The sequence below is a fragment of the Chlorocebus sabaeus genome, chromosome 11, assembly GCF_047675955.1.
Source record: "Chlorocebus sabaeus isolate Y175 chromosome 11, mChlSab1.0.hap1, whole genome shotgun sequence".
In the NCBI taxonomy this organism is placed as follows: Eukaryota; Metazoa; Chordata; class Mammalia; order Primates; family Cercopithecidae; genus Chlorocebus; species Chlorocebus sabaeus.
In genome coordinates, this window is record NC_132914.1 from 103,636,358 (window position 1) to 103,663,424 (window position 27,067).

General features: G+C 39.9%; 1 protein-coding gene across 3 annotated transcripts in view; it reads left to right on the forward strand.

Annotated features, from left to right (window-relative positions):
• The window catches only part of POLR3B (RNA polymerase III subunit B), a 137,028-nt gene that overhangs the window by 77,312 nt on the left and 32,649 nt on the right, over positions 1–27,067 (forward strand). For all 3 annotated transcript variants that reach the window (XM_008004532.3, XM_037996588.2, XM_037996589.2), the window contains 5 exons: positions 1,997–2,124; positions 9,920–10,129; positions 12,550–12,708; positions 14,671–14,788; positions 19,053–19,195. In XM_008004532.3, coding sequence (XP_008002723.2) covers positions 1,997–2,124; positions 9,920–10,129; positions 12,550–12,708; positions 14,671–14,788; positions 19,053–19,195 — 758 coding nt within the window. The remainder of the gene's footprint in view (positions 1–1,996; positions 2,125–9,919; positions 10,130–12,549; positions 12,709–14,670; positions 14,789–19,052; positions 19,196–27,067) is intronic.

Genomic DNA, 27,067 nt, shown 5'->3' on the forward strand with positions numbered 1-27,067 from the left:
AAGGAAGTCTTTTCCCTTCCTGCTTGTCTGAGAGGATTGGGGTTCTGCTAAGTCATAAGGTGAAAACAGTACTCTTTAAGAACTACATGGAAGGTACCTTCTCTCACCAAACTAGGGACATAATTTAATACATGTGTTTTGGGAAAAAAAATAGATGAAAAACTGGATAAATGGGAGATCTTTTACCAGGTACATTCCATTGATGGGTTGGGATCTGGTTTATTGGACATCACTTTGGTCCACAGGTGCTGTAAACCACTGACATTTTTAAGGTTACACTTCACAAGCGCTTGAGGGAAAAATAGTAGGTCCATAGAGATCACAGATCCTGGATGACACATCTGGTACTTTCCACAAATACCTATAATTAACCTGAGTACTCTTTCCTATTAACACAACTGAGTTGCTTCATCATTTGGCCAAAAAACTGAATTTTCTACAGAAATATATTATGAAAGTAACCAAGATTCTGACATCTACTAGGTAAAATCTTACTTTGTGTCCAATACTACCCATAGCAGAGCTGTCCAGTAAAATAAAATGCAAGCCACCTATATAACCTCAAACTTTCTAATAGCCACATTAAAAAGGTAAAAAGAAACTGGTAAAATTATTTTAAATAATAGTTTTATTTGTGAGTATGTCCAAAATATTATCATGTCAACAGGTAATTAATATAAAACTAATGAGCTACTTTACACTTTTTTTCCTACTATAAGTCCTCAAAATCTGGTGTGCACTTACAGCACATTTCAATTTGGATGCCAATTTTTTATCAAAAATACTAGATCTCATTTCATAACATTTATACTTTTAAAAGATTCATAAATGTGAGTTGTTCCAAGATAAAAGGTTTTGTGTAACTGAACTGAGTTATTTAAATTTCAATTTGAGTTTTTAATTTTAAAGTAATTAAAATTAAGTAAAATTTAAAAATTCAGTTTCTCAGTCACACTAGCCCGGCATTTCAAGTGCTCAGTAGCCGCAGTTATCTAGTGTCTAGTGGCTATGGTATTGGTCCCTGTAGGTCTATAGTAACTATTCTTTTTTTTTTTTTTTTTTGAGAGCGTGTCTTGCTCTGTTGCCCAGGCTGGAGTGTAATAGCAAGATCTTGGCTCACTGCAACCTCCATCTCCTGGGTTCAAGCAATTCTCCTGTCTCAGCCTCCAGAGTAGCTGGGATTACAGGTGCCCACCACCATGCGTGGCTAATTTTTTGTGTTTTTTAAGTAGAGACAGGGTTTCACTGTATTGGCCAGGCCGGTCTGGACCTCCTGACCTCAAGTGATCCACCTGCCTAGGCCTCCCAAACTGCTGGGATTATAGGCATGAGCCACTACGCCTGGCCTATAGTAACTACTCTTTTTTTTTTTTTTTTGAGACAGAGTCTCGCTGTCTCGCCAGGCTGGAGTGCAGTGGCATGATCTCAGCTCACTGTAACCTCCGCCTCCCGGGTTCAAGCAATTCTCCTGCCTCAGCCTCCCAAGTAGCTGGGGCTACAGGTTCGCGCTACCACACCCAGCTAATTTGTATTTTTGGTAGAGACAGGGTTTCACCATGTTGGCCAGGATGATCTCGATCTCTTGACCTCATGATCCACCTCCCTCAGCCTCTCAAAGTGCTGGAATTACAGGCATGTGCCACTGTGCCCGGCTAGTAACTATTCTTAAAGGACGTATATTCCACTCTTAAATGGTGATACAGTGTGCTCATTGATATATGTTAGAAGAATGAGGAAAAGCAGGCTACTCATCCATGTGAATATTGTTGATGTATTTCTATATGTTGAATATAGTAATTTATGTGTGAATTACAAGTTCTTACGTTTTGTTGTATTTTATTTAAGTATGTTTTTATTTTACCAGTTTTACTAGCATTAAATTTTATTGATATGTAAATCCCCTGAGGACCTAAATAACAATATTTTTATACCCTTCAAGAGAAATTTATTTTTGTACTTGATGCTTAAGATATGTGATTTTCACTTAACTTGTTAGAGACACCACCCACTTGGAGATTGAGCCCTTCACTCTTCTCGGCGTGTGTGCTGGACTGATCCCATACCCTCACCATAACCAGTCACCGAGAAACACTTATCAGTGTGCCATGGGGAAACAAGCCATGGGTAAGATTTCCTTCTTGAAAGTTGGTTCTAAATACTTGGAAATACTTTTGGAAAAAATCTTACAGCTTTATTCCTGCTTCACCAGTATTATATGCTTAAACAAATCAGGCACTGGGAACACCAGAGGGTTACCAAGCCCAGGGAGTTACGTATGGAACTCTGCAAGGCTTGGTGCCCTGCCATGTCTAAAGCTTAAATAAAAATGGAGAAAACCTCTCTAAACTTGTTTCCTTCAAGAAAACAAAGCAATATATAATTAGTGTCACATAATTAAGAGGGATAAATATAAAGAGAAAAGCCCTGTAAGATGTAACTTGTTAACCTTGAGAGATGGGAGAAAGGGCAGAAAAACTCAAGCTTAAGGAGGAAGAGGGAGAAAAAAACAGATAAAGATGTACGATGTCTATTCAAATGTACCTAGTAATTGCCTGGTTGACAATCCCCGAACCCATTATACCCTTGCAATTGCTAATGTATCCCTAAAACTTATCCAATTCATGTCACACTGATTCCTGAGTTTATTTTCCTTCCTCTTTCTCTTTTTCTTCTCTTTCATATATTTATTTATTCATTTGTAACATTTATTGAGCATAACTGTAGACTAGACATGAGGCTGGAGCCTGAATATAGAGAGATGAGGCAGAGTCCTGTGCTCAGGGAGTTCAGAGTCTAGTAGAAGAGACCAACAAATAAAACAGTAACCCAATCTAGTGTAATAAATGCTGTAATTGACAACCAAAAGCTAAGAAAATTAGAGGAGGAAGGTCACTTAAAGTGAGTGGGTTGTTTCTGAAGGGTAGAGCTGAGCTGCGTCTTGGAAGACTGAGTATATTTGAAGGTATGGAAGTGTGAGCAAGTATGGCATAAGAGGTCTCAGTTCTTTGATGTGGCTGCCTAGTGTAGCATGGTACAGAGGCGTGAAAGGGAAGTGCCATATGTTGAGGAGTTTGAGTTTTATCTTGAAGGTAATACAGAGAGAATGCCGGTGCCCCCTTACCCGCCACAAAAAAAGTTATAAAGCTTTTTGAAATGTTTTTTAAAATCATTTAAATCCTAATATATTTAATAAATTTTATTTTTGTATATGCCCATGACACCAGTATGATTGCCATCTTTGATTTAAAGTATGATGCAAGGAGCTTCATAAAGAAACTGTAAAAATGTAGAGAGGGAGGCATTGCATTGCCTTTGCGTAACAACCGGAATGCATTTAGCTCCTCCGTTACCAACAACCAGCTGCAACTGACCATAGCTTGGCAATTAAGAAACCCTATTTCTTCATTATGGATAGAGAGTAGATATATTTCTTTTCAAGTTTTTATATTGCCCTCTGGTTAGCTACCAAGAAATAAAAAGCATTTTATCCTGCTACTATTTACCTGAATGATGTAATGCCTGGACAGTTGAGAATCATTCCCAGTGGGAAAATCTAAACAGCAGCTCATCAATTTAGCCTTTCCATTCATCCTCAGCAGCGGTGTAGGCTGATTTCCCGCTTGTGCTTCTGACTTGCTAACAAGTTGAAATATACAGTACTGAACCCTGTGTGTCATGAAAGGGCTATCACTTCTATTGGGTTTACCAAACCATTTTGTTTCATGATGTGAATCCCAGCTGAAACAATACACCTTTTGTGTGGAACCTTCAGCAGAATTAACGGAAGACTAATCACTTCATCGCTAATGCCACTCTTTAGTGTGTTTGAAGATCGAAACAGAAAGAGCTGCAGCTATCTCCATGTAGTGAAGCTTTTTTAAAAAATAAAGAATAGACTTAAAGAAATAATATTTTTATTTTTATAACTCCGCTTCCCACAAAAAAGAAAAGAAAAGAAAAGAAAAACCCTTTATATGTGGCCATGAGTATCTGAAACGTTTGGTTAGTTACCACACACAGTTAAGCAGGATCAGTGTGTACAGAAAGCCAATTCAGTGTCTGTAGAGTTCTTTTGTAGTTTTCTGTGTGAAGGTTTTTTTTCTCGTTTTGTTTTGAGTGTCATTTGCAATTCATTGTCTGTGTTTTCTGAGGTTGGTGTATTCAGCTGCTCTGACCCTGGGTCCTGCACATTTAGCTCCTTGGATACAATCCTCTGACGTTACTGCTGACGCTAGGAAGACAAAAGCCACTGAATATCTTAAGTAATAAAAAAAAGCCTTTGTTACTGTTTGTTATTATAAAACACCTGACTGGAAAGAAAAGCAGTAAGATAAAAGTACATTTGGAGTTGGCATATAACACAGCAGCATTTCTCTGTGGACACTGAAATAGCTGCAGAAGTATTGAGCAAAGTCTGCTTGAAAAACGACAAAAGGAAAAAGGTCGGCAGAGGGAGAAAACCCACGGCAGATACCCAGGTCTGTAATGCAGACTTCGCACTTTAAGTAGGACTTCTCTGGGTCGTTTTAATTCCTTGCAGTCTTGACAGCTGATAACTAAAACTCACACTCTATCCTGTCTTTACTATGAGCCATTGCTGAAGATTATTTAAATTCAGAGATTCTATGTGGATTTTCTAAAATAATATTTTAGTTGCTAGTCTTCTGTCTGCTGATCTGGTCCATGTATAACATGGAAGATAGTAGCTCAGAATTAATTCACTACATATTCTAGCCAATCTGGAAAATTTGCTCTCTACCATTCCCTACTATCCCTCCCACTACCCCACAAGAGAGTGAAGAAATGAGAGAAAGTCATTTTCTATTACTACGAAGGAGACCCACAAACCACAGAGATGGAAAGCCTTACCTTGTATGTAAGAGGGAGCTAATCCACGATAAAACACCAGCAGAGGGTGTTTCTTCAATCTTAGGCGCTTTAAGTTATTAATAAAGTTCGAGTTCCCACACAGCATCTTACTGTGCCACTGAGAAGCACTTCTCCGTGGATATGGCTGTGTGTGTATTGTGACATGGCTCAGAGCAAGAAAGTCAGGTGGACATCTGGAAATGGCTGGATCTCCAGGTCACTCACTCAGCACTACCAGGAAGGGCTGTGTGTTGGAGCCACCTTTTGTGTCATCTCATTGGCACCCGATGCCAAGTTCACATGAGCCACACTTTCATATCCTGCCCATTTATTAGTTGGTAATCCTCTAGTGGAACACTTTCTCCTGTGTAAAAGGATCATTCAGTTACTATCAGCTCAATTAATGAATATGCAGCACAGACCTTCGCAGACCTCAACAGTGGCTCCTTCTCACTACCCCTTCCCGCTTCTACTGCAAACTACTGGGACTTTTTTCTAAGCTCAGGAGTGAATGCAGCTTCTGTTTTTGTATTTGTTTTCAATAGATTCTATTCCTAAGTAGATAGTTTCTTCCTTTCTGTTCCCCACTTTACAGTAGGCTGAGATATACTAGAAATAGGCTGGAGGATTTTGAGACACTAAAAACACAATATACAAAGATCCTCGTAAAATTTTGTTTCATCCTACACCTTCTCCCCCTTTCTGTTTGATTTGATTTTTAGCATATTTATTCTTTGTCCATTTGAGGGTACAAAATGCAAAAAATGTTTTGGCCAAATTACCCTGGAAATTATTTTTCAAATTCTGCTATTGGTTAAAATTTTTTTTAATTATTGTAGCTATTTTAGGTATAAGCTTGTGTGGTATTTTCTAAGACTAGAATGTTAGCAATGAATATATACGGAGGTACAGTTGAGTACTCTACGTTTAGTATGTAGCTTTGAGTGGGAGGTAGAATGAATGATATTATAGGGTAATAAGATACGTATTTTTATTATTACTAATATTGTTAATATTGGTTATAAATAATGTTGCCACTTACTGAGTATCCAAATTCTTTACATACATTATTTCTTTTTTTTTTTTGAGATGGAGTCTTGCTGTCACCCAGGCTGGAGTACAGTGGCACCATCACAGCTCACTGCAACCTCCACTTCCTGGGTTCAAGGAATTCTCCTGCCTTAGCCTCCTGAGTAGCTGGGACTGCAGACGCACGCCACCATGCCCAGCTAATTTTGTGTGTGTGTGTGTGTGTGTCTGTTTTTAGTAGAGGCAGGGTTTCACCATGTTGGCTAGGCTGGTCTCGAACTCCTGACCTCATGTGATCTGCCTGCCTTGGCCTCCCAAAGTGCTGGGATTACAGGTGTGAGCCACCATGCCCAGCCCTTTTTTTTTTTAATCACAATAATAATCCTTTGAAATATAATACATACTTTTTTTTGTTCTGACAAGGAAGCTGAATCCCACTTTTGTTGAGTAACATATAAAAGGTTTTCTATGTCTTCTATGTAATGTTACCTATAAAGCTTACTAAAATTCTTCTCAACCAAAACTAACTTCTTTTCTCATTTTTTTCCTGTCCATTGTGGATCATGATCAGGCTGCCTTTTCTGGTAGAATGTAAATTATAAGCCCCTTTAAGTCAGGGGCTCTGTTATTTATTACAGGTTGAATATCCCTTACCTGAAATGCTTAGGACCAGGAGTGTTTCAGATTTTGGATTTTTTTGGATTTTGAAATATTTACATATACATAATAAGATATCTTGGGGATGGGACCCAAGTCTAAACATGAAATACGTTTAAGTTTCATATACACTTTATACACGTAGCCTAAAGATAATTTATACGATATTTTTAATAATTTTGTACATGAAGCAAAGTTTGACTAAGTTTTGACTACAACCCATCACATGAGGTCAGGTGTGGAGTTTTCCACTTGTGGCGGCATATTGGTGCTCAAAATGTTTCTGATTTAGGAGCATTTTGGACTTTGGATTTTTGACTAAGGATGCTCAACCAGTGGTGCAGTTGACTCTTGAACAACACAGGGGTTAGGAGCATCAACTCCTCTCACGGTTGAACATCCATGTATAACTTTTGACTCCCCTAAAGCTAATTACTAATAGCTTACTGTTGACTGAAAGTCTTACCAATAACATAGTCAATTAACACTTACTTTGTATGTGATATGTATAATATACTATATTCTTACAATTCAAATAAGCTAGATAAAAGAAAATGTTATTAAGAAAATTATAAGGAAGAGCAAATATATTTATTATTCTTTAAGTGAAAATGGATTATCATAAAGGTCTTTGTCCTCGTCGTCTTCACACTGAGTAGGCTGAGGTGTAGAGGAAGGGAGAGATTGGTCTTGCTGTCTCAGGGGCAGTAGAGGCAAAAGAAAATCCATATATGAGTGGTCTCCCTTTTTAAGGAAGCTGAAAATAGTAATAGGGGAATCAGAGTTTGAGCATGTGCTGCACACAGACAAGCCCTATCATTTGCTTGCCTATTGCTTCTTGGCAAAATGGTTAGTCAGCCATTCATTATTTTTATAAAAATTTGGGAATCTGATAGCATTTTGAAGTTTTATGACATAGAATAGTTTATAAATCCTATTTTAACATTTTAACTTACACACCCATAGTCGGTGCTGCTAAAAATGCACATATATGTATACTATCACAAGTTCTTTGAAAAGCCTTTAGAGAAAACTTTTTGATGTCATAAGCACTAAACATTTGCTAAACTATTTTGTTGTTCATCCATTCAGTGGTCAGTTGTAATGCCTGAGAATTATGTTCTGGGCCTGTTAGCACAATTTATAGCAGGATCCAGTCTCTTTCACCATTGTTTAGAGGTGCAGCCATTTATGTTTCCCTGCTGCATAATAATGCGTGTCTCAGGTTTCAGAAGACATGTTTGGCAGCCTGGTGGGACATTGCCTGAACCCTTGTCTCCAGCTGAGTAAAGTATACAATTGGAACTGAAATCTCAACATAAATTTTAAGTGATTTCATATAAAAGGACAAACTTATTGTCAGTGAACTTTACCATAATCCCAGCAGTAGTAATCTTATTTCTAAAACAGTAAGTGATCTATTGCCAGGTATCCTGCCCAGTTTATTAGTTGGCACTAAAATAGCATAAATTAATTGGCAATTTATAGTGCAAACTCGATAAAAAGTTCATGAGGTTCAGTTCGACTTTTTTTCAGCTGAATCCTGTTAAATTTTTAGAGATTTAAGGACATACTGTCATAAAAAGTATAATGGGATTCTTCAGTTTAATTCACTTGACATTTATTGAGCATCTATAATCTATATAATAAGCATGGCACTGTCACTGTACTAGGTATTCCCTACATATTTACTATTTATTTCAATAGTAATTGTCAAGGAGTACCATATCATTTTTGCTACTTGGTTTATTTTCTTTTGCTTTTCTTCTTCTTCTTTTTTTTTTTTTTTTTGAGACAGGGTCTTGTTCTGTTGCCCAGGCTTGAGTATAATGGTATGGTCTTAGCTCACTGCAACCTTTACTTCCTGGGCTCAAGCACTTCTCATGCCTCAGCCACCCAAGTAGCTGGGACTACAGGCACACACCACCATGCCCAGTTAATTTTTGCATTTTTAGTAGAGACATAGTTTTGTCATGTCTGGTCTTGAACTCCTGAGCTCAAGGTCTGGTCTTGAACTCCTGAGCTCAAGCAGTCCACCCACATTGACCTCCCAAAGTGCTGGGATGACAGGCATGAGCCACCACACCCAGCCTGAATAACTTATTTTCATCCCCAAAATGAAATCATCATTGATTTAATGCCATGAGTATGGAGAAAAAGTTAAAGGAAATGAATATTGAGTTTTGGTGTCTGCACACCCTAGGGTGTAACTCTGTGAAATGGCACTTAGGTACTTTGGAGTGTGTGTGTGTGTGTGTGTGTGTGGTGTGTGTGTTGTGCATGTGTCACTATGGAAGCATGTGCAAGAGAGAGAGGCTTAAAGCTAGCTTCTTTTTTCTAACACTAACATCTGTTCTTAGCTATTCACGGGGGGAAAAAAAAGAGATACCTAGGAGAAGTTAAAGAGGCTCTGTAGCCCACACTCAAGCTCAACGGTAGAGCAAGACTGAGTTTTCCAAATTTAACGTCTCTGTGTAGCATCAGTTCTGTGCCCACAAGCCCAGGAGACTAAAAGACTTTTCTTCAGGCAGGTCCATGAACCCCACTGTGTTTATGAGGGGAAATGAGAGAAAGGGATGAGAGAAAGGGTTAACCTTCTGATTTCATGTTCAGTTGACAGTGACCCAATAACACCCTTCTGAGGAACAATCAGGTGGAAAGACTGATTGCTAAGGAGGGAAGAGCCCACCCCTGATTGGGCTGTACCCTAGATTTCTTAAGGAAGGGACCAAGCATTTTCCCATTTTATCTCCAGTGTTTGGCACAGAGTAGATGTTTATTAACTGCTTAATAAGTGAATCATCAAATAAATGAATAATCTCCTCCTCTTCCTTGCTCTTACTTTAATTCCTCTTTGTTCATTCTTTTTCTTCCTTTCTCTCCTGTATTCTTTTTCATTTAGAACTTTTGTAATTGTTTATTTCTTTTTATGGAATATACCTGTTTATCCATTTTATAAGCTCCTTGGATGTGAACACTGGGCATTATCTTACATTACCTCTCCCCAGCAGGCCTGGAACATGGTAGAACCGAATAAAGAATTGTTGATTGTGAAGTTAACCAGTGGAAACTAAATCCCTTAAATGGGATAATATAAATCCAAAAAGTCTAAATTATTTAGATTAAAATATACTCTGAGTATATTTTTCCTTCTTTGTAGGACTTTAAAACTTTAAAGATTAGTGAGAAAAGTTGCTTTTACAAGTTGTTAAGCCACCATGAGAGTATTGCTTTTGAAATTTTGAACCTGAAGAGTTTCTTCATTTTAATTAGTGATGTTAATGTATTTATCTCTATTTTCATTACTACCTTATTATTTCACATAATAGAATGTTGTATTTTGTTTTCTTCAATATCAATGCAGGTACTATAGGATACAACCAGCGAAACAGAATTGATACTCTCATGTATCTACTAGCATATCCACAAAAACCCATGGTTAAGACAAAAACCATTGAATTGATAGAATTTGAGAAACTGCCAGCTGGACAGAATGCAACAGTTGCTGTGATGAGCTATAGTGGCTATGATATTGAAGATGCCCTTGTTTTAAACAAGGCCTCTTTAGACAGAGGTAAGTGAATTTTCAAAACTAACGCCAAAGGTGCTTTTTGCAGAGTTAGATATAGGGATGATTAATGTAGAGATCACTTGGTTAATGTCATTTCAAGTTATTTGAATTTTATGATATAGAAACAGGAGGTGGTTGGGTTTTGATGTTGGCTTTCTTGTCATTTTTAATGAATAGTATATTGAGATAATTTGTTGAACATACTACTACAGAATATTTTTCTTCTTTGTTATTTTCTTGGTTACGTGAGACAGTCCTTCAAAGAGAAAACAATGTAAGAATGTGTTTTACAGCAGGAATTACAATATATGAAATATGTGTTTTCACTGTATCTAGTGATATATATTATTAACAAACCCGTTTGAGAGGGCAGTAGCAATATCTGGATGTAAAAAGCTGTTTCTTATTTGCGTAACCTCATAATTTGGTACCTTCTTTGGCCAAGTGACGAAAGTTAAAAATATACGGCCGCAAACGCTGGCGTGGAGTTTTTCTGCTTTTCTTTCTGTTTTTGACAATTACTTTCGCAAGTCACCACTTCGTGATTTGTTAGACATCACCTGATCTGAAGTCTGACTTCTCTATTCATAATCTCGATTTCTTTTTCCTTTCTGGCATACCCACTAGGCCTTCCCCTTCCCTCTTTGTAGTTGCTAGGCAGCCATAATAGTACTCCTAGACATGTGTCTTTGGCATTAATGTTGGCCACACTTAATTTATGCCTCTTTTTTTCCTCCAAATGACAACAGCCATGCTTTAAAACTAGATGTTTTCCTTTCTGATTAACTGGTAACATTTATGTGGAAATCTGAAGACTTTGTGATGTCTGTCAGAAACTCTGCAACCCAATTTAATGATCTGAGTTTACTGTCCGCTAGCTCTTAAGCTATCACCTGTGAATAAAATGTCTCTTTACACTTTGAAGAAAACAGTTCTTGATTTCATGCAGTTAAGATTCACATTGCACTCCAGCATGTTGCAGTTAATGGCTACTGTATGAAATTTCAAGATCATGTAATGTTTCCAAACCAGCTGGCATTCTGAGCCCAGTTTATTATGGCCATACACAATTTCCTAGGAGCCATGATGACTACGGCCTTGCTTAAAGACACAAATGTCTTCATCTGACGTCCAGTTGTAGAAATTTGTTACTTCATCTCACAGTCACCTTCATATTTAAAAAATTACATTACAGCCCTGAGATTTTATTTATAAATCCACTTTTACCTGATTGATTTCTAAAGTCACATTCTTAGATTTCTGCTTTTGGTAGAAAATTGTTAAGTGAAGGATTTTACAGCCATGCATTTATTTCATCAGTAATAACTGGCATTGAATCCTGAGACATTTTCTTATTTAAGTGAACTCTGGCATGGCTCAATATATCCTGAGGAGATTAGTAAGAGAATCTAGTTTAAAATAACTGCTTGGCCAAAGGGAAAAAAGAAAGAAATGCAGCCACAGAATCTTAGGAAATTATAGTGTTGAAGGAATGACAGCTGTTTTGGGTAACTCTACAACTCATGGATTTTTTTCTTTTAGGGATTCAGTGGTTGAGTTTTTTTGCCCCACCCAAAGGTTTTTCTTCTGTCCTTTTTGCTTATTTTTCTTCCTTTTATTTTTCAGATCCATTGGTAGACAGCTTATTTTTCTTAATGTTCAGATTGTTAGTTGACTTCACAGCTTTTCCCACATCCACTAGATAAATGCAATCTAAAAATGTCATTAAACTCCAATCTTTAGGGCAGAGGAGAACTATTTTTCCCATTGAAATAATTTGATTGATCTTTTTTCATTCTGTCTCTTCTCTGGAGGAAACTTAATGTTTTTACTTGCTGGCTTAGAACTTGCTCTAAATGCCAAATTTTAAAAAGAAAAACTTTCCAGGGAAGGTTAGCAGAAGTTGTGCACCAAAAGGATGTGTGTCCTGGCTCAGGAGTCAGTGGCCTTGTGCTGTTTAACACAATCCTCAACTCTGCTGCCAACTTGCTAGATGACCTTGGCCACTTAATTTCTCTGGACCTCACTCCTAGTGCCTGTGAAAGGGATAGGTTAAGCAGGTGATTTCTAAGGCCCTTTCCAATTCTAATACTCTATGGCTCTGTCCTCTGAAAGAATCACAGTGCCAGTCTTAGATTTCTCTCACCCTTCTCCAGTTTGACAAGGTGTATTCCGTGCAGAAAATGGTTGTAGAGATTCCAGTGTTTACGCAGACAGTAGGTAGGGGACAAGTCCTGTGCCACTTCTTCAGATTATCAGATTTTTATTTGGTTTGTACTGGTCCCAGATTATGATCAAATACAGAGAAGCTTAGGGATTTGGGGGAGAGTGAGGTGGAGTGGATTGCTGAGTAGCACAAATCCATGTTTTCTTATAGCTTTGGATTACTGGTGGTTCTAATGCCCATTTTGGTTTCATTTTAGGCTTTGGGCGTTGCCTTGTATATAAAAATGCTAAATGTACATTGAAACGATATACCAATCAGACTTTTGATAAAGTAATGGGGCCCATGTTGGATGCTGCTACAAGGAAACCTATCTGGCGACATGAAATCTTAGATGCAGATGGTATTTGTTCTCCAGGTAAAAGCCTTTTGAAAGAAATATTTTTAATATATACCTTTGAAATCATGTGTTATTCAATAATATTTCTGAATATTTGACAAAAAGGGCAGAAAAACATAACAACCTATAAAACCACTATCCAGACTCAACCAATGAGGTCATTTTTGATGAATTTCCTTCCAGTTTGTTTTTCTATACACTATGTTTTTACCTATCAGTAATCTATGCTAACTGTAATTTTCTAGTTATGATTTTGAATAATAGAAAAGCCACTTTAAGGAAATATTTAGAGTAGTTCGTGTCCCTGCATCTGTACTGGTATTTCTTCATTTACGCATTTAGCTTACAGACTACTTTAGAATTTTATCCCCCTGCAAAGGTATGACTCCATTATAATGACAAACTTGTAATGCATTTTGTTGATGAAACAAATAGTCCTTGCCCTTATGGGTCTCACAGGCTGGTGCAGGAGACTGACATTGATCAGAGGATCATGCACAAACGCAGGTTAAGGAATCATATAGGTAGCTATGAGGCCATTTTATAGCAAGAGGATTTGACCTAGTTAGGAAGATCAGCATGGCCTTCCCCAAGGAAGTGAGCTGGAATCTGAAGGATAGGGAAGAGTTAACTAAAGAAGAGGGTCAGGGAGCGTGTTCTAAGTAGTAAGAAAAGCTTGTGCAAGGGTCCCGGAGCTTGGTAGTTGAAAGATCTGAAAGAAGCCCAGTGCGGCTAACAAGAAGACAGTGCAGGGAAGCATGGTGCGCATGAGTGGTGGGTGACGCGCGGGGTAGGTGCCAGAGTAAGCAAGTCCTTGCAACTGTGTTAGTATTGTCTTTATTTTATTTTATTAATTTTATTTTTGAGACAGGGTCTCAGTCTGTCACCGAGGCTGGAGTGCAGTGGCACAATCTCAGCTCACTGCTACCTCTGCCTCCTGGATTCAAGCGATTCTCCCACTTCAACCTCCTGGATAGCTGGGACCCATAGGCGCGTGCCACCATGCCTGGCTAGTTTTTTGTATTTTTTGTAGAGATGAGGTCTTGCTATCTTGCCCAGGCTGGTCTCGAACTCCTGGGCTCAAGTTCTCCACCCACCTCGTCTTCCCAAAGTGCTGGGATTATAGGCGTGAGCCACCATGCTGAGCCCGTGATACTATTTTCATTATGATCCTAAAAGCAGTGATATATTCAGATAGGTGTTTTGAAATGATCATTCTGACTACAGTGTAGAAAAAGGATTAGAAGGGCACTGAAATAGAAGGTAGACCTGGTACCAGGAGCTGTGGTGAAGGTGGAGAGAACCCAGTTGTTAGGAGGAAAATCCACATGACTTTGTCATGGTTGGCCTGTGGGTGGTGAATGCTTTATCAAGCTGTGATTCCAAAGAGACACAGAGTACGTGACTTCTCCTCCCTCTGTCTGCCTTTGTTTCTTGGAGGATTTTTCTCATCCTAACACTGGTCAGTATGGCTTGGAAAATATGCGCTATGACAGTACTACAGGTAGTTGGTCTTTGAGCTTACCAGGAAGAGATACAAAGCAAAAATGGGAATAACAGCAAAACCAAAGAAATATTTTGATTTCCTCATTGCCCAAGTTGAATTGGTGGTGGCTTATTACTGGTTGAAATAACTGTAAATAAAAATAAGTGATCAAAACTTAACATCCTAAGAGATGTATAAAATTGCTATTTACTGAGATGATGTTTCTTATGTTAACATAGTCCTCTGAATTATTTTCTTAATTTTATATACACTATGGTGTGTGTGTGTGTGTGTGTGTGTCTCATTCTGTTGCCCAGGCTGGAGTGCAGTGGCATGATCATAGCTCACTGCAGCTTCACCCTGGGCTCAAGCAGTCCTCCTACCTCAGCCTCCTAAGTAGTTGGGACTACAGGCATGTTCATCTGTGCCTAGTTCGTAATCTTTATTCCACACAGATGATAACAATATGCCTAACACTTTTCTTTTCTTCTCAGGTGAGAAAGTAGAAAACAAACAAGTGCTTGTAAATAAGTCCATGCCCACGGTGACTCAGATTCCTTTGGAAGGAAGTAATGTACCACAGCAACCACAGTACAAAGATGTACCCATAACGTATGTATTGGTTGTGCCTTGATAATATGTAGAAAGGTTAGAAAAAAGAGAAGGAATGGGAGAAATTAGAAGGTAGGTCTTGGTGTGTTGGAGAACTAGAAATAGCAATTTGGGGTAACATTACTTGTCATGAAAAAAGCATGGCATAGAATATAAAACTAGTCTATGGAATCATATAGACCCTAAACTGGGTTTGAGGTGTGGACCACATAGGCAGGGGTTCCTGGTGGAATTAACAACAGGATGAAGGGTACATGGCATAATAGTGCTTGGGTTTGAGGATCAGTGCAGCTTGCTGGGGCTAGGTTGTGAAAGAGTTGGGAATTGATACTGCAGAGAGGGACATGATAAAAGTCATATTTTTAAACAGTGAAACACACTGGCCACAGCATGGCATCACAGTATACTAGAACATAGCCCAGCTCTCGTACAGATTGTCTTGTGTATTTTACATGAGTAAAGCATTTAAATTCTGTTAGCTTCAGTTTTTTCATTTGTATAATACAATGAAAGAGTTAGACTTGTTAATCTCTAAATTTCTTCTAAACTCTAAAATTTAATAAAGTATGAACCTAGTGAGAAGGGCCAATGATAGTCACCACATTGTAATATAAAAACCAAACTAGAAGAGATATTTAACCTAGCCAAGCTGAACTAGGCTAACTGAGTTTAGGAGGTGGCAGTGAGGGTGACATAGGAGAACTGGATTCTTGAGCTGTGATGGCAGTTTTACAAATGTATTCAATACACAGTAGCTGAGGCCTGCTGTGTGCCAGCCACCCTGCCTCTTGTGCCAGTGATATAGAGCTGAAATAAGCCACAGGCGTTGCTTGCAAGGAGTCGTATTTAGTTGGCAAAGACCCCCACACAAAAAAAGTGCGGTAATGACCGTGATCATAATAGCTTATTGGGAATTTATACTGTACCAGTTACTGTTCTGGACATTTTACATGTGTTAGCTCAGTTAATCCTACCACCACCCTAGGAGCTGTGTTCTCTTAGTGGCTCATTAGAAAGATAAGATGGAAACAAGGAGAAGTTAAGTAACTTACCAAGGTCACACAGCAGTAAGGGGCAGCACCAGGATTTGAAGTCATGCAATCTGGCTTCAGAGCGCTTCTCTTTTTTTTTTTTTTTTTTTTTTTTTTTTGAGACGGAGTCTCGCTCTGTGGCCGAGGCTGGAGTGCAGTGGCCGGATCTCGGCTCACTGCAAGCTCCGCCTCCCGGGTTTACGCCATTCTCCTGCCAGAGCGCTTCTCTTGACCATTGTGCTAAACACAGCAAGAGAGTCATCTCGGGTGCCATGGATTTGTCTCTGGAGGAGGAGCACCAAGGAGAAAATGGGCAGCTATGCTTAGGGGATGGGTCCACACTCTTACACTGACTTCTACAGGGTGAACAGCTATTTTACAGTTACAGAGGTGGCTATGCTGGTTGGCTCTCTTCCTGTCTTGAAGGAGGATATCTCTTTTTCTGTGCAAAGTTCATCTCTCCTTTTGGTTTCTTAATTTTATTCACTCTTTTCAGAGACCTTTTTCTGTCATCTTCTCTTTTATCCTCCCATATTTTCAACCTATTTCCTATTGATTCCTTCTTTACAGGTTAGAAAATGTGCTCAGATACTTTTTACCTGTAAAGGAAAATAAAAGTTTTTTCTGGTCTTTGTGTCCCTTTCTAGCTGCCACTGTATTCCTCTTCCTTTGACTGTGAAGCTCCTCAGAGCAGTCGTCTGTCATCTCCATTTCTACTTTGTTGCCTTCTGCTCACTCCCTAACCCTCGGAACTGGCCTCTTACCTACCTCCTCATTCTCCTGAAACAGCTCCAGAAGAGGTCACCAAAGACATCCTATATGTTCATTTCATTCAAGAAATACTTTTGTTTTTGAGACTGAGTCTTGCACTGTCACCCGGGCTAGAGTGCAATGGCACTATCTCGGCTCACTGCAACCTCCACCTCCCGGTTCAAGCGATTCTCCTGCCTCAGCCTCCTGAGTAGCTGGGACTACAGGTGCACACCACCACACCTGGCTAATTTTTTGTATTTTTACAAAAATAAAAAATACAATATGTTGTCCAGACTGGTCTCGAACTCTTCGCCTCATGATCTGCCCACCTCGGCCTCCCAAAGTGCTGGGAGTCATAAGTCACGGCACCCAGCCCTTAAGAAATACTTTTTGAGCATTAACAGTATGCCAGGAACTATTCCGGGCGCATGGGATAGTGCAGGGAGGAAAACCAGAAGTACCTGTCTTTGTGGGAATCACACCCCAGTGCGGGAAGAGAGGAAGTAAAGAAATAAGCAAAACCCATGTGTAGTCGAATTTGCCAAATCGGACAGACTCTTCAATCGGAATCTTCTTGCAGACTGGGACTTCGTCTCTTTTTTTCACCTTGTACCCCCTAGTGTCTGGCATAGTACCTGGCACATAGTGGGTATAGTGGGTATTCATTCAGTAAATAGTTATATGAATGAATGAATTTCATGTGAGCCTTCTATAGCATTTGACGCCACTGACCTCTCCCTTCCCTTGATGTTGTGACACTGCTCTCACCTGGCCCTCCCTATCGGTCTAATCACTCACTCTTAGCCCCCCATCCTTCCTGGCCTTGTGGTGACTTCACCGTGGCCGGGATGATTCTTGAGCCTCATCCGGATAAGCTCCCCAATTCTCAGCACTCCAGTCACCCTCTTTTTGCTGATGACTCCCATATAGACATCTGCCCGGTGTCAGCTTCCTATCAGCACTTGGGCAGCTTTACAGTGGCCCCAAACAGGCTCCTCCTCCTGGATCCCTGTCTTGGTAAATGGCATCAGCTGCCAGCAGCCAGCCGGTCACCAGCACAATCTGACTCCTTTCCTTTACCTGCCACACACACCAATCCTGTAGTTCCTATCATCTTAGCAACTCTCTTCTCTCCTTCCTGCTGCAGTGTCTGCGCTGTGGCCCTCTGCTCTGCCTGGCGTTCTTGTTAACTGTCCATCTGCCTCCAGGCTGGTACCTCTCAGGCTCTCTCTGCATCACTGCTAGGGTGATTTTTTCTTTTTGAGACAGTCTCGCTCTGTCGTCCAGGCTGGAGTGCAGTGGTGCAATCTTGGCTCACTGCAACCTCCACATCCTGGATTCAAGCAATTCTCTTGCCTCAGCCTCCTGAGTAGCTGGGATTACAGGGGCATGCCACTATGCCCAGCTAATTTTTATATTTTTAGTAGAGATAGGGTTTCACATGTTAGGCTGGTCTCGATCTCCTGACCTCATGATCCGTCCGCTTTTGCTTCCCAAAGTGCCGGGATTACAGGCGTGAGCCACCGTGCCTGGCCGGGTGATTTTCTAAACTACTCCTCTGGCCATGTTACTCTCTTGGATAAATAGAGTGAAACTTGAGTAAGTTAAGTGAAAGTATGAATGACAGGGGCGCCTGTGGGAAAGTCGTCCTCAGCACACCTCCCTGGCCTCCCCTCACACACTAAGCTGTATGTTTCTAGGAAATCACCTCTTATTATCCTAAATGTGCCATCCTAATTCAATTAGGCCTTGTGCAATCACTCAGGCTGCCACTCTGCCAGTGACCCACTCTGGTCAGGTCTCAAGTTGAGGGTTACCTCTTCTGTGGCAGGGCTTGACCACCTGGCACTCCCTGCCACCACTGTCATCCCCCACTCCCAGCAGAATTGACTATCTCCCTTGAGCGTCTCCTGTTCTTCACACCAGATGTCATTACTGCACTTACCTGTCTCTTCCTTGATTGGATTGTGAGCTCCTTTGGTGCAGTAACTGTGTCTACTTAATTGTTAGGTGTCCAAAGGCTACCACGATCTGATACGTGGTAGATTTCTAATAATGTTTGTTATGTGAAAAAAAATTAATAATTGAAAAGCTGAGTAAGTAAAAGTACTATTACCATTAAGAACTAGGAGTTGAGTCTGAAATCCCAGTTCCACTTTGTATGAGTCATGTGCCCTTGGACAAGTTACTTAACTCCTCTAAGCATCAGTTTTCCTCATCTATAATAAGGGAATAACAGTATGGACTGTTGTGAGGATTAAATTGCACTGTGCCTTCCTCATAATAAATGTGTAGTGTTGTAAAAGGGAAATTGTGAAATTTGAATTTAATGTTTTTAAAAAATGGAAGTCATTTTTCAGAGCCCAAGATGAAAATGTCAAAGTACTCTATGGTAGGCATGAAATGAAATATAATATGGGTGAGAAGGTCACAAAGGGCAGTTTGAAAACTCTGTTTTAGTGACTTTCTCGTAACACCAGCTATAAAGGAGCCACAGATTCATACATTGAAAAAGTGATGATATCTTCAAATGCTGAAGATGCTTTTCTGATCAAAATGCTGCTGAGACAGACAAGGCGTCCAGAAATTGGAGACAAATTCAGCAGTCGTCATGGGCAAAAAGGTAAATTGTATCATTTCTCAACTTGATTATAAAACAATATATGAATGATTTGTTAACCACTTACATAAAATTACCCCATTTATAAAATTTACTTTGGAAAAGTATTACATTGTTATAAAAATTATTCTTGTTTTATTTCTTAGATTAACCTGTTTATGTTTTAATGGCATTTAAAAATATATGGTAGACTTGCTCCTCTGTGCTGTCTATTTCATTCTCCTGCAGTTGCTATGCCCAGAATTATAACTACATTCTAGGTGATGCACCTGTTGAGATACATGTAGCTGTTGAAAAAGTAAATAGTAGTGCCTTTTTTTTTTCTGAAAGGTACATCTTTAAACTACTATATGTTCTGTTGGGTCATAGTATCATAAGATGTCAGCACTAGAAGACACCTCAGAGTTATCCGTCCCCTTGTTTACAGATGAGGAAGTTTAGACCCCGCATTTTCAGTGGCCAGTCAAGGATACGCAGCTACTTGGTTGTTGAACTGGTGTTAGAACCTGGGTCTCCTGACCCCAAGGTGGTGCTTTGTGTGTCTCCCACATCTAATCCCATTGGCAAGCCTCACTCATTCCTTTGATGGTTACTGCACAGTTTTCATCTATTTGTAGTTTTATTTATTTTCAAGAAACACAGCACTGTATCACTGTTAATTAACTCATTTATCAGTAAGGTCTTGTTTAGTCAGTATACACAGTGTTTAAAGTGGAAACTTTGTCCTGGGGTTTGAATTTTAGCTCTGCCTGTCGCTTAGCTTTAAGAACAACAGCAGCTAACACTTTTGTAGCACTAACTGTGTGCCTGGCTGCGTTCTCAGCACTTGACAGGTGCTAACTCATTTGATTCTCACATAATTCTGGGAGGGAGGTAGCATCATTATCCATATTTTATAGATGAGGAAATAGAGGCATAGAGAGATTAATAGCTTGCTCAAGGTCACACAGTTGATGGGAGAACTGGCGTTTGAACCTTGGCAGCTTGGCTCCAGAGACCTAGCTCTTAATTACTAGGCCACACTGACTGTTAAGCAGTTAGCAATGTGCCTGGCACATAGTAAGTGCTCAAGAAGACCATCATTCTTTTGCTATATACTTAAAATACATCACTTCTACTTTTCTACCTTGACTCTCACATTTGCTTATAAATTACTAGTGCGATATCTTCTTATTTTTAATTGGTTTGAAGATAACTGCACATTGTGTTTCTGCTGATTTTAAGTTTCTTTGCCAAGCAAGTATATCCATGTTACAGTTCTCTTGGTCAAGTATACCCAGCCTTAGTTATCATTCTGCCAGTGAAACTATGTCAGACTAAGATACTCGTTCATCAAAATCATTTTTAGTTCTGTTGACAGAGGCAAGATTATTTTAGCCTGTCAATATTTTTAAGAAATAATTGGTTCCATCTGTTAATGTGAATTTGAGACACCTGTAATTCATATAGTTCCCTGAGATACTAACTCTTAATGCCCTTTGAGTGTTTTTTAAAGTATCTTGAGTTTCTAACGTTTTATATGGCTTGCCAGTAAAAAATCAAATTCTGTATATTGAAACTATTTCCCCTTTTCTCTTGGTCTTGACAGTTGCTGAGTCAATTATGGGGTAACCTTAACCTCATTTGCTAGGTCATTGTGGGGTAACCTTAACCTCATTTGTAGTCTCTATCTTACTTGGCCTCCTACTTGGACAAAAGCAAAGTTGATACTCTTCTTGTAAAATATTGACACTGGAAGCTTCACAAGAATGCACACCATAAGAGAATATCCCTTCTGAATCACTTTACCAGACTAAGATACCCCAAATCCTTATGTCTTTATCCCATCAGGGTATTGTGCAAGGAGTTGCAGACTAGCAGATATTTCAGTGGCTATGCAATGCGTTCTAACTCCACTAAACTTTTTATTTTCAAGTTCTGGATTACATGTGCAGAACGTGCAGTTTTGTTACATAGGTATACACGTGTCATGGTAGTTTGCTGCACCTGTCAACCCATCACCTACATTAGGTATTTCTCCTAATGTTATCCCTCCCCTAGCCTCCCACCCCCAGCAGGCGCCAGTGTGTGATGTTCCCCTCCCTGGGATTGTTCAACTCCCACCTATGAGTGAGAACATGCGGTGTTTGGTTTTCTGATCTTGTAATAGTTTGCTGAGAATGATGGTTTCCAGTTTCATCCACGTCCCTGCAAAGGACACGAACTCGTCCATTTTTATGGCTGCATAGTATTCCATGGTGTATATGTGCCACATTTTCTTAACCCAGTCTATCATTGATGGACATTTGGGTTGGTTCCAAGTTGCTATTGTGAATAGTGCTGCAATAAACCTACATGTGCATGTGTCTTTATGGTAGAATGATGTATAATCCTTTGGATATATGCCCAGTAATGGGATGGCTGGGTCAAATGGTATTTCTAGTTCTAGATACTTGAGGAATTGCCACACTATCTTCCACCATGGCTGAACTAATTTACACTCCCACCAACAGTGTACAAGTGTTCCTGTTTTTCCACAACCACTCTAGCATCTGTTGTTTCCTGACTTTTTAATGATTGCCATTCTAACTGGCATGAGATGGTATCTCATTGTGGTTTTGATTTGCATTTCACTAATGACCAGTGATGATGAGCATTTTTTCATGTGTCTGTTGGCTGCATAAATGTCTTCTTTTGAAAAGTGTCTGTTCATATCCTTTGCCCATTTTTTGATAGGGGTTGTTTGCTTTTTTCTTGTAAATTTGTTTAAGTCCTTTGTAGATTCTGGATATTAGCCCTTTGTCAGATGGATAGATTGCAAACATTTTCTCCCATTCTGTAGTTTGCCTGTTCACTCTGATGATAGTTTCTTTTGTTGTGCAGAAGCTCTTTAGTTTAATTAGGTCCCATTTGTCAATTTTGGCTTTTGTTGCCATTGCTTTTGGTGTTTTAGACATGAAGTCTTTGCCTGTGCCTATGTCCTGAATGGTATTGCCCAGGTTTTCTTCTAGGATTTTTATGGTCCTAGGTCTTATGTTTAGGTCTATGATCCATCTTGAGTTGATTTTTGTATAAGGTTTAAGGAAGGGATCCAGTTTCAGTTTTCTGCATATAGCTAGCCAGTTTTCCCAACACTGTTTATTAAATAGGGACTCTTTTCCCCATTGCTTGTATGTGTCAGGTTTGTCAAAGATCAGATGGTGGTAGATGTGTGGTGTTATTTCTGAGGCCTCCATTCTGTTCCATTGGTCTAAATCTCTGTTTTGGTACCAGTACCATGCTATTTTGGTTACTGTAGCCTTGTAGTATAGTTTGAAGTCAGGTAGCATGATGCCTCCAGCTTTGTTCTTCTTTCCTAGGATCGTCTTGGCTATGTGGGCTCTTTTTTGGTTCCATATGAATTTTAAAGTAGTTTTTTCCAGTTCTGTGAAGAAAGTCATTGGTAGCTTGAGGCGGCGGGGAGGGGTAGTATTGAATCTATAAATTACTTTGGGCAGTAAGACCATTTTCCTGATATTGATTCTTCCTATCCATGAGCATGAAATGTCTTTCCATTTGTTTGTGTCCTCTCTTATTTCCTTGAGCAGTGGTTTGTAGTTCTCCTTGAAGAGGTCCTTCACATCCCTTGGAAGTTGTATTCCTAGGTATTTTATTCTCTTAGTAGCAATTGTGAATGGGAGTTCACTCATGATTTGGCTCTCTGTCTGTTATTGGTGTATAGAAATGCTTGTGATTTTTGCACAGTGATTTTGTATCCTGAGACTTTGCTGAAGGTGCTTATCAGCTTAAGGAGATTTTGGGCTGAGATGGGGTTTTCTAAATATAAAGTCATGTAATCCGCAAACAAAGAAAATTTGACTTCCTCTCTTCCTATCTGAATATACTTTGTTGCTTTCTCTTGCCTGATTGCCCTGGGCAGAACTTCCAATACTATGTTGAATAGGAGTGGTGAGAGAGGGCATCCTTGTGCCAGTTTTCAAAGGGAATGCTTCCAGTTTTTGGCCATTCAGTCTGATATTGGCTGTGGGTTTGTCATAAATAGCTCTTATTATTTTGAGATATGTTCCATCAATACCTGGTTTATTGAGAGTTTTTAGCATGAAAGGCTGCTGAATTTTGTCGAAGGCCTTTTCTGCATCTATTGAGATAATCATGTGGTTTTTGTCGTTGGATCTGTTTATGTGATGGCTTACGTTTATTGATTTGCGTATGTTGAACCAGCCTTGCATCCAAGGGGTGAAGCCAGCGTGATCGTGGTGGACAAGCTTTTTGACGTGCTGCTGGATTCGGTTTGCCAATATTTCGTTGAGGATTTTCGCATCAAGGTTCATCGGGGATATTGGCCTAAAATTCTCTTTTTTTGTTGTGTCTCTGCCAGGCTTTGGTATCAGGATGATGCTGGCCTCATAAAATGAGTGAGGGAGGATTCCCTGTTTTTCTATTGATTGGAATAGTTTCAGAAGGAATGGTACCAGCTCCTCTTTGTAACTCTGGTAGAATTTGGCTGTGAATCTATCTGGTCCTGGACTTTTTTTGGTTGGTAGGCTATTAATTACTGCCTCAATTTCAGAACCTGTTATTGGTCTATTCAGAGATTCAGCTTCTTCCTAGTTTAGTCTTGGTAGGGTGTATGTGTCCAGGAATTTATCCATTTCTTCTAGATTTTCTAGTTTATTTGCTTAGAGGTGTTTATAGTATTCTCTGATGGTAGTTTATATTTCTGTGGGATGGGTGGTGATATCCCCTTTATCATTTTTTATTGAATGTATTTGATTCTTCTCTCTTTTCTTCTTATTAGTCTTGCTAGCAATCTATCTATTTTGTTGATCTTTTCAAAATACCAGCTCCTGGATTCATTGAATTTTTTTGAAGGCTTTTTTGTGTCTCTCTCCTTCAGTTCTGTTCTGATCTTAGTTATTTCTTGCCTTCTGCTAGCTTTTGAATTTGTTTGCTCTCACTTCTCTAGTTCTTTTAATTGTGATGTTAGGGTGTCAATTTTAGATCTCTCCTGCTTTCTCTTGTGGGCATTTATTGCTATAAATTTACCTCTACACACTGCTTTAAATGTATCCCAGAGATTCTGGTACGTTGTGTCTTTGTTCTCATTGGTTTCAAAGAACATCTTTATTTCTGCCTTCATTTCATTATTTAGTCAGTAGTCATTCAGGAGCAAGTTGTTCAGTTTCCATGTAGTTGTACGGTCTTGAGTGAGTTTCTTAACCCTGAGTTCTAATTTGATTGCACTGTGGTCTGAGAGACAGTTTGTTGTGATTTCTGTTCTTTTACATTTGCTGAGATGTGTTTTACTCCCTATTATGTGGTCAGTTTTAGAGTAAGTGTGATGTGGTGTTGAGGAGAATGTATATTCTGTTGATTTGGGGTGGAGAGTTCTGTAGATATCTATTGGGTCCATTTGGTCCAGAGCTGAGTTCAAGTCCTGGATATCCTTGTTAAGTTTCTGTCTCATTAATCTGTCTAATATTGACAGTGGGGTGGTAAAGTCTCCCATTATTATTGTATGGGAGTCTAAGTCTCTTTGTAGGTCTCTAAGAACTTGCTTTATGAATCTGGGTGCTCCTGTATTGGGTGCATATATATTTAGGATAGTTAGCTCTTCTTGTTGAATTGACCCCTTTACCATTATGTAATGGTCTTGTCTCTTTGATTTTTGTTTGTTTAAAGTCTGTTTTATCAGAGACCAGGATTGCAACCCCTGCTTTTTTTTGCTTTTCATTTGCTTGGTAGATCTTCCTCCATCCCTTTATTTTGAGCCTATGTGTGTCCTTGCATGTGAGATGTGTCTCCTAAATACAGCACACTGATGGGTCTTGACTCCATCCAGTCTGCCAGTCTGTATCTTTTAACTGGGGCATTTAGCCCATTTACATTTAATGTTAATATTGTTATGTGTGAATTTTATCCTGTCATTATGATGCTCGCTGGTTATTTCATCCATTAATTGATGTAGTTTCTTCCTAGCATCGATGCTCTTTACAATTTGGCATGTTTTTGCAGTGGCTAGTACCAGTCGTTCCTTTCCTTGTTGAGTGCTTCCTTCAGGAGCTCTTGTAAGCAGGCCTGTTGGTCACAAAATCTCTCAGCATTTGCGTGTCTGTAAAGGATTTTATTTCTCCTTCACTTATGAAGATTAGTTTGGCTGGATATGAAATTCTGGGTTGAAAATTCTTTCCTTTAAGAATGTTGAATATTGGCCCCTACTCTTTTCTGACTTGTAGGGTTTCTGCAGAGAGATCTGCTGTTAGTCTTATGGGCTTCCCTTTCTGGGTAACCCAACCTTTCTCTCTGGCTGCCCTTAACACTTTTTGCTTCATTTCAACCTTGGTGAACCTGACAATTATGTGTCTTGGGGTTGCTCTTCTCAAGGAGTATCTTTGTGGTGTTCTCTGTATTTCCTGAATTTGAATGTTGGCCTGCCTTGCTAGGTTGGGGAAGTTCTCCTGGATAATATCCTGAAGAGTGTTTTCTAACTTGGTTCCATTCTCCCTATCACTTTCAGATACACCAATCAAATGTAGATTTGGTCTTTTCACATAGTCCCATATTTCTTGGAGGCTTTGTTCGTTTCTTGTCACTCTTTTTTCTCTAATCTTGTCTTCTTGCTTTATTTTATTAATTTGATCTTCAGTCACTGATATCCTTTCTTCTGCTTGATTGAATTGACTATTGAAGCTTGTGCATGAGTCACGAAGTTCTCGTACTGTGGTTTTCAGCTCCATCAAGTCATTTAAGCTCTTCTTTACACTGGTTGTTCTAGTTAGCATTTGTCTAATCTTTTTTCAGGTTTTTAGCTTCCTTGTGATGGGTTAGAACATGCTCCTTTAGCTTGGAGAAGTTTGTTATTACCGACCTTCTGAAGCCTACTTCTGTCAACTCGTCAAACTCATTCTCCATCCAGCTTTGTTCCCTTGCTGGTGAGGAGTTGTGTTCCTTTGGAGGAGAAGAGGTGTTCTGGTTTTTGGAATTTTCAGCCTTTCTGCTCTGGTTTCTCCCCATCTTTATGGTTTTATCTACCTTCAGTCTTTGATGTTGGTGACCTATGGATGGGGTTTTGGTCTGGATGTCCTTTTTGTTGATGTTGATGCTATTCCTTTCTGTTTGTTAGTTTTCTCTCTAACAGTCAGGTCCCTCAGCTGCAGGTCTGTTGGAGTATGCTGGAGGTCCACTCCAGACCCTGTTTGCCTGGGTATCACCAGTGGAGGCTGCAGAACAGCAAATATTGCTGCCTGATCCTTCCTCTGGAGGCTTCGTCCCAGTGGGGCACCCGCCTATATGAGGTGTCTGTCAGCCCCTCCTGGGAGGTGTCTCCCAGTCAGGCTACACGGGGCTGAGGGACCTACTTGAGAAGGCAGTCTGTCCGTTATTGGAGCTCAAACACCATGCTGGGAGAACCGCTGCTCTCTTCAAAGTTGTCAGGCAGTGATGTTTAAGTCTGGAGAAGCTGTCTGCTGCCTTTTGTTCAGATGTGCCTTGCCCTCAGAGGTGGAATCTAGAAAGGCAGTAGGCCTTGCTGAGCTGCGGTGGGCTCCACCCAGTTTGAGCTTCCCTGCCGCTTTGTTTACACTGTGAGCGTAGAACTACCTCCTCAAGCCTCAGCTATTGTGGATGACCCTCCCCACTCCTCGCTCCACAGTCCCAGATCAATCTCAGACTGCTGCACTAGCAGTGAGCAAGGCTTCATGGGCATGGGACCTGCCAAGCCAGGCATGGGAGGGGATCTCCTGATCTGCTGGCTGCGAAGACCATGGGGAAAGCGCAGTATTTGGGCAGGAGTATACCGCTCCTCCAGGTACGGTTACTCACGGCTTCCCTTGGCTAGGAAAGGGAAACCCCCTGACCCCTTGCACTTCCTGGGTGAGGTGACACCCCGCCCTGCTT